Below are 7,724 nucleotides of genomic sequence, written 5' to 3' on the forward strand. Positions count from 1 at the left end.
TGCATTCGCCCCTGCAGAGCTAGCTCAGCTCGAGCTGTTGCACGCCTCATTTAACCTTTGACAAGCTGCTGACGGCTCCCCGCTGGGAGAACAATGGAATCAAAACTCGTAAACCTGTCAAAATCTCGCTACAATGCATCCAGTTATTTCCGAATTCAATTGTCAATGTAAAAATGGGCTAAAATCTATAAAAATCATAGAAAATCAACCGTAGCACCAATTTTCTTGCTTTCGGTGCCAATCTGCCTAATTTCTCTAGGACTCCATTGCACCTCCACTGTCCTTCATAATCCCTCAAGTGAGGTATCATGTACACTCAGGAAGACCCTAATCCCATCAAATCACTCTGCCAAGCCTTTCCTCCGGGCAGTGCCAGGTGGCAGACTATGCATACCTAGACTATTGTCCTCTCACCACTGGTACTCAGGATGTACTTATCTGTGCATATCTCCAGCTCTGCATATTCCCCCCTCCCTCCTCCATATGTTAATCCTGTGTAACCCAACCCTTTCTTAATGTATTCATGATGTAACCGTGATGTATTGATGATGATTTTGCACTGTATTCTGGGACATGGAGGAAAGTTTTAAAAGTTCATGTCACCCCATCCTCGGGGTTAAATCTTGCCTTGAACCTGTTGCACAACAAACGTGGATCTTCTGCATCTTGCTCCTGTCTCCGGCTGTGCTCATTTTCTCCGCAGGGACCCGCAGACTTAGTCCGACGAGCTGGGTGGCAGAGCAGTCTCGCACCCAGATTTAACCGTAACAGTTGGTAAAAATAAAATAATTATTTTTTATGGTCTCAGAAATTCAGAAAGAGCAAATCACATGCCCTTGTACAAGGAAAGAAAACACAAGCCATGTCAAATCACTCCCCCAACAGTTGAGCACATTTTCATTTTCTAAAAATGTATGGTCAGTAAGCCAAGAGCCAAAAGGCAGGTGCTTTGAACAGAGATGAAAAAGCATCCAAAAGTGGTTAGAAAGTGGTTAGGGAAGCCCCAAACTTCAAGTGAATGTTACAAAGTGAGCCCCAAATGAGATCCTAACCCTATCAAAAGGCCTCATAAGTGAGAAGGCAGTTTTTAGGTCTCACTGTCTGGAACAAGCCAACCAACAGTAAATTACACAAAGTAGATGGAGTTAACCGTTTACTAGAAAAAACAGGTTCTGCACAGGAGTGACAGGCCTAATAAACACAGCAACTCTTCTTTGGTAGACCTTGGCTCTGTGAAGGAGTGGAGACTGAAGCTCCCTGCCTCCCCACAGCTGTCTAAGGCCCTCCTCTCTCTTTTTTTCAAGCAATCAGAGATTGTGCCTGCATACCTGTCTTTGTTCCACCCTTTTCATGCTTCTTTGGTTCTGGGAGACAAAGGTGGGGAGGAGTTATCACAGCAGGGAGAGGGAGGCACCTATGCCTCTTTTCTGCCTCCTATTCTACTGACTGCTTTCTGCCTCAAACTCCTCCTTGTCAGGTCTGTAGGCTCTTCCACACATGATAAGCTCTCAGGTTATTTTCTTACTTAGATTTATTAGCAATTAGCAAGCTTTGTACACGGAGCTTCGCTACATTACTCATCACTCTCACTACCAGTTGCCGAAACTAATCTCTTCGGACCGAAACATGATCTCCACCCTTTCCTCTTCCTTTTCCCCATGAGTTGCTTTTCCATTAAGCGACTCCAGCGTCTGCTTCTGGGAGACTCAACCCCCTCTGCAGTATCTTCTCCTCTGTCTGTGTCATTATCAGAACTGGTAAATTGCCTTTCTGTGTGCTGTGACTCCTTCCCCCACCCCTCGGAAATCCTCACTGCCTGCCAGCTCTGTCCTTTCTTCCTCCAATTCTGAATCCTCTCTGTCAAAAGAGGAACGTCTCTGACACTCCTACTCACGAAATTCTGTTATCTATTCAGCTTCCAATGCCTCCCCCCCAGTCTTCTACTTCTCCCTCTACTGTCTGTCAAAGAGGAACAAAAGCACATACCTAGAACAAACTCAGTTGGTCTCTAAGGTGCTACTAGACAATTTTTTATTTTTTTAACCTCGTCAGACCAACATGGCTGCCTACCTGAATCTTTCTTCATATCAACTGTTGCCTACTGCTCAGCTCAAGCTTCAACAGAATTCCATAACACTCTGGAGAAAATACAGAACCCAGCATGACAACACTGGAAGATGGAAAATATCTGCACAGCCACTAGGTACAGTATTTTCCCTTGGAGCTCATATAGCTTAGAACAAAGGACAACCAAATACTACCAAACTCTGTTAAGCTGAATGTGGTAAATTCGGCTTCCTTTAAACTTTCTGGCAACTTCTGAGCAAGGGAAGTAACTGTGAAACTGATAATGGCCTGAAAGCCCAAATAGTCCAAGGCATGGCAGAACATAGTCACAGACCCCTCATTGAATTGCAGTACAATTTCTTCAGCCATGAAATCCTTGTCAATATCAGGGAATGGTGGAGTGGTTGCCCAGCATATTGAACCAATAACTGCTTGGATAAGGGAACAGAGAAGAATAATGAACGTGGCCAGCTTTCACCCCACCCACTTCCTCATCTGAGATCCTGGCTTGGTGGAAGTGTGCATGCACATGAAAGCTCATACCAATAACAAACTTAGTTGGTCTCTAAGGTGCTACTGGAAGGATTTTTTATTTATTTTGGTGGCCATGAGAAACAGCCACTGATAAGATGGTGCCAAAAAAGCTTGTCGGAGAAGATATGCTACCCTCTGAGGGTGGCCAATGAATAGCAATGCACAAAGACAATTACTATTTCTCTGTAATTTGGAAGTATTCCCACCTAGGGACACCTCTATGATGTATGGTATTTTCTTTTTAATGACCTCATACATGTTAGTGATGGCCTCATAGAAAATCAACTGCAGGTATCCTTCTGAAATTAGGCAGGATTTATCCCATAAGTAGGGTGTGATACACTTGAGAATTTAATACAATTCTTCTAAAATTATAAAAATTGTAAGCTGTTCATTTTAAACAAATGAACAAACTCACAGAGCTTTTTCTTTGTAACTTGACAAAGTTTATGCACACTGGAGAGATAGTAAGCTTTCTGTGTAAATATTCAAAATTCTGAATTAATAGCTGCTGCATTTTCATACATATAGATACTGTATTTCTACATAGGACTTTGTGTACATCTTTCTCCAACATCTGATTAGATCATACACAATTAATGCCTCATTGGCATGTCCCATTCCACTTCTGACCCTAACTGAAGCATATTCGGCTTTACAGAATAGTACCAATTTGACATGGGAGGATTCAGGACTAACTAAACCCAAATCCAGATGTGATAGAATACCACTCTAAGGTTCCTCAATAGGCAGTTTTTATGGGCAGATGGGGTTACATCAAGTGACAAACAAAAACAAATCACTTTGTAGGTGCAGCTCAAGCTGTTCCTGCAGAAGAAGATTCTTCACATTGCTAGTCGGAATTGATGAATAGCAGCAGGCTTCAGTAAGTTCATACAAGCAAGCTCATTTTAGCCAAGTCACACTCTTCTTGAATTCTTATTATTTGTTTAAAATATTATGAATCTCTGTATAATTTAAAATATTACCAGACCACAGACTATAATAAAATGCATACCATCATATCTTCATTTAAACCTACTCTGATCCTCATTTCTGTGTTGCTGTATAGTTCTTGAATGTGTCTGACTTAAAAATACTTTCTGTACATACGTAAGTCTGTATCACTTCTGTATATACTTCTGTATACCTTCTGTATATACTTTTTGAAAAGTTGATTCTGAGTTTCACATGTATTTCAAACTAGTAGTGACTGGAAAATTTTGAGCAAAATATATATCGAACAGCTCCAGAAAGGGAAACATATCAGAAAGTTGTGTGCATGTGTGCACGCATGCATCCAGACCACAGACTGTAACAAAAAGCATGTATCTTATCTTCTTACCAGCTGTCCCCTGTTGTTCAGCTCAGGCCTCAACAAAATGATATAACATTTGGGTGCAAAGATGCAACCCAGCAACCCAGCACTGGAAGCTAAAATAGAAAAAACCTCCACAGCTACCATGTATTTGCCCTTCGAGCTCAGATAAGCTGGAATGAAGGATAGCCACACACTGCAAAAGACCAACATGCTGAAAGTGATGAACTTGGCTTCATTGAAACTGTCCGGTAACTTCCGAGCAAAGAAAGCCACAATGAAACTAACAATAGCCAAGAAGCCAAGATAGCCCAAGACACAAGAAAATAAAATGACAGATCCCTCATTACATTCTAATATAATTTCTGTAATCCCTGAGTGCATGTCCACATCTGGGAATGGGGCAGAGGTTGCCAGCCACACACTGCAAATGCCTGCTTGCTTGAGGGAACAGGATGCAACAATGGAGTTGGCCAGCCTTTTCCCCACCCATTTCCTCATCCTGCTTCCTGGCTTTGTGGCCATAAATGCCAGAACCACCATGATAGTTTTTGCCAGCACAGAAGAAACAGCCACTGAGAAGATGATGCTGAATGCAGTTTGTCGGAGAAGACATGTCACTGGTTCAGGATGGCCAATGAAAAGCAATGCAGAAATGAAGCAAAGCAGAAGGGAAATCAGGAGAATGTATGTGAGGTTCCGGTTGTTGGCTATGACTATGGGAGTGTTGTGGTGCTTCAGAATTATTCCCAGCACCAGAGCTGTTATCAATGCAAAGGAAAGTGCAAAGAGGCATAAGCTGATCCCTAGAGGTTCTTTATAAGATAAGAATGTTCTTGCTTTGGGTATGCAAAAATCATGTTTCATGTTTGGATAGGTTGTGTCTTTACAGTCATAACAGTCATGCATATCTGAAAAGCAAAGGTAATTTATTGTTATTAAATTTACATATGGCCTTTCATCCAAAGATCACAGGGTGGGGTACATACAAACACAAAATATATAACATACCGGTAATTCATTCAAAGGGCCATAGATTCTTTAATCAGAGAAAAGCCTGATTGAAGAGGAATGTTTTCACCTGGAGCCTGAAGATATGTAAAGATGGCACTGTGGGATAACCAGCCTCCTTTAACCAATATGCTTAAGTCTAAGTAACACACGATGGGGTTAGTACTATATATTAGGCTGTCCTGCTATCCTTAGCTAGGTCTTGGTAGGCTTTGCTCATTGTGACAATTGCTATGAGGAAGGCAAAAAACCCCACAACAGGCTCAAATTGTTTGAGGGCAAATTCCTTCCTGGCCAAGAATACGATGGCCATTTTGCACCACAGCACAGTCTAAGAACCAAAGAACTAAGATACCGTATATATGGTGTGGGATGGAAGGTTGCTGGTGGCTACTGTCGGTTTAAATACTCTGGAAGTGGACCAGAGTGAAGACTTCTTCACTACAGTCTGCTGAATTTTTGCCCAGTTCAGATTCAATATTGTTGGGCAATCCTGCAAGCCCTTATGGTTGGCTGTAGAGGGTTCCAATGGCCAGACACAAGAAAATGGTTTTCAAAGGTGGGGGGGGAATTGGCTGGGCCACAACCCCTGCCCATCCAGAATGCTGCTGAGTGGCCATGACCTTCAAAACTTTTTGTTTCAGGCTTCTGGTTCCTGTATCGTGCCATGGCAATGGCTCTCTCAACATTGGAGAGAAGAACAGGCTGAAAAAAAGGAGATGGAAGGGGTTCAACCACCGCCTGTGAAACTCTCAGGGTATGGGAGGTACTGGCAATCTGCCTGTGCCTCAATGGCTCACCACGGGGGACAGGCAGGGGGCACTTGGTGCTATACACTTCACATGATGTGAAACCCCCCTAAATTGCCCCTGGATGCGGAGTTTCTTCTTATAATGGGTTTTAATTGGCATTAGGAAAAAGAGCACACCATAGGAGATGGACATTATAAGTGTGAACAATCAGCTGCATGGAAATGAGATTTGTGTTGGAGGTGGATGGAGGAGAGGGCATAAGTATATGTCTTACCCTTCTGAGTTGAAATCTTCCTTTCTGGACATGGAATGCAATCATAGCAGCAAAATGGCTGCCCCTCCTTCACTTTCTTGCTATAACCAGGATAACAACTCTCAGTGCATATGGATAAAGGTTGTGCCTAATCCAGAAATGAAAAACAACAAGAAAAAATGAGCTTGGGATCCTTAAGATTTTGAGGACTTGTTTCTTAGAGAATAAGGAAGCCATTATGTTATGAAAAATTATAAATACAGTGGTACCTCGCAAGACGAATGCCTCGCAAGACGGAAAACTCGCTAGACGAAAGGGTTTTTGTTTTTTGAGCTGCTTCGCAAGACGATTTTCCCTATGGGCTTGCTTCGCAAGACGGAAACATCTTGCAAGTTTGTTTCCTTTTTCTTAAAACCGTTAATACAGTTGCGACTTGACTTCGAGGAGCAACTCATAGCACGCGGTGTGGTAGCCTTTTTTGAGTTTTTTGAAGACTTTGGTGATTTTTGAAGCTTTTCCAAAACTTTTCCGAAACCGTGCTTCGCAAGACGAAAAAATCGCAAGACGAAAAAACTCGCAGAATGAATTAATTTCGTCTTGCAAGGCACCACTGTAGCTAGAGCATATATATATATAATTAATGGATTGTAAAATACCTCAAAGCAGTTTTCCAAAATGTATTGCATGTTGGGATACAAAATAATTGTTACTTGACTCTGAAAGAGAGACTCCATTTGGAAGAAATCTTGCAATTTATCAAAATTCAATATCAAATAAGTCAAAGCAGAGGTTTATGGTCCCCTATGTAAAAGTTAACATTGCAAATCAGAAATAGTTTTCAATGTACTGACAGTTAGATCTTACCTGGTTAAACAAGCTGTTCCACCTTATGACCTTGTCATTGATGGTTAACACTCTGTCTGGAAGAGCCTGAGGATCAAGTCTACCAACTTTTACTTTATGAAAGGATTGGTTGGAGGAAATGATCAAGTTTATAACATCAATTGCAGCTATCATTTTCCCACTTTCATCAAAAGAAATCTTGTCCCCAGCACTGTTATTAAATGAAACACTTTGAAGAAAGTGATGGAGCTAGAAAAAAGAAAAGGAAATAATAAAGAAATAAATAGTTGCATTAATATAGTAGTGAGTAAAATGTTGAATTTAAAAAAACGACACTTTAGAAATATATTTTAAAGAAGAGCTGCATTTTTCTGACTATATGGTGCCTTTGTGAGTGAGGTCAAACTGTTGGGAAGTTCCAGTGCCTGCTGTGGCTGTAGAGACTGATATGGAAGAGTCATGTTTTGTTGCAGCTGGGACATCCAGCTGTACTGCTGCAGATGCACCATGCCGTTCTTGACTTCATAGAATTGTAGAGTGGAAGGGAACACAAGTGCCCTATAATCAAGTTCCCTGCAATGAACAACCTGAGATTAAGAGTCTAATACCCTATCCACTGAGATAGATGTATATATTCTGGAGGCAGCGACATAATAACAATGGTACTCTTTTTGCAAGGAATGAAATTTGTCTGAGGAATTGGTCACCACTAAAAACATCGCTAGCACCCATTATACAGTGGTTCATATACCAAATATACACAAAAAAGGAAGGCTGACTAAAGCATAAACTATTCTTTCATTTCTACGCAGTGGGCAGAGAAAGGAAGCTGAAAATGTGAGCATGGGTAGAGTTTATAGACACATTAGTTTCACCGGTTACCCTCAAAATATGGTGTGCTACCACATGAGAAGAAGGGACGTGGGTGGCGCTGTGGGTTAAACCA

General features: G+C 41.6%; 1 protein-coding gene across 1 annotated transcript; it reads right to left on the bottom strand.

Moving 5' to 3' along the window:
• Window positions 1–3,934: 3,934 nt before the first annotated feature.
• Window positions 3,935–4,786, bottom strand: LOC114582965 (vomeronasal type-2 receptor 26-like). Its single transcript, XM_077918245.1, has one exon. The coding sequence runs from the start codon at window positions 4,784–4,786 to the stop codon at window positions 3,935–3,937; it is 852 nt and encodes a 283-aa protein (XP_077774371.1).
• Window positions 4,787–7,724: the final 2,938 nt, after the last annotated feature.

The sequence above is a fragment of the Podarcis muralis genome, chromosome 13 (genome assembly GCF_964188315.1).
Source record: "Podarcis muralis chromosome 13, rPodMur119.hap1.1, whole genome shotgun sequence".
Lineage (NCBI taxonomy): Eukaryota > Metazoa > Chordata > Lepidosauria > Squamata > Lacertidae > Podarcis > Podarcis muralis.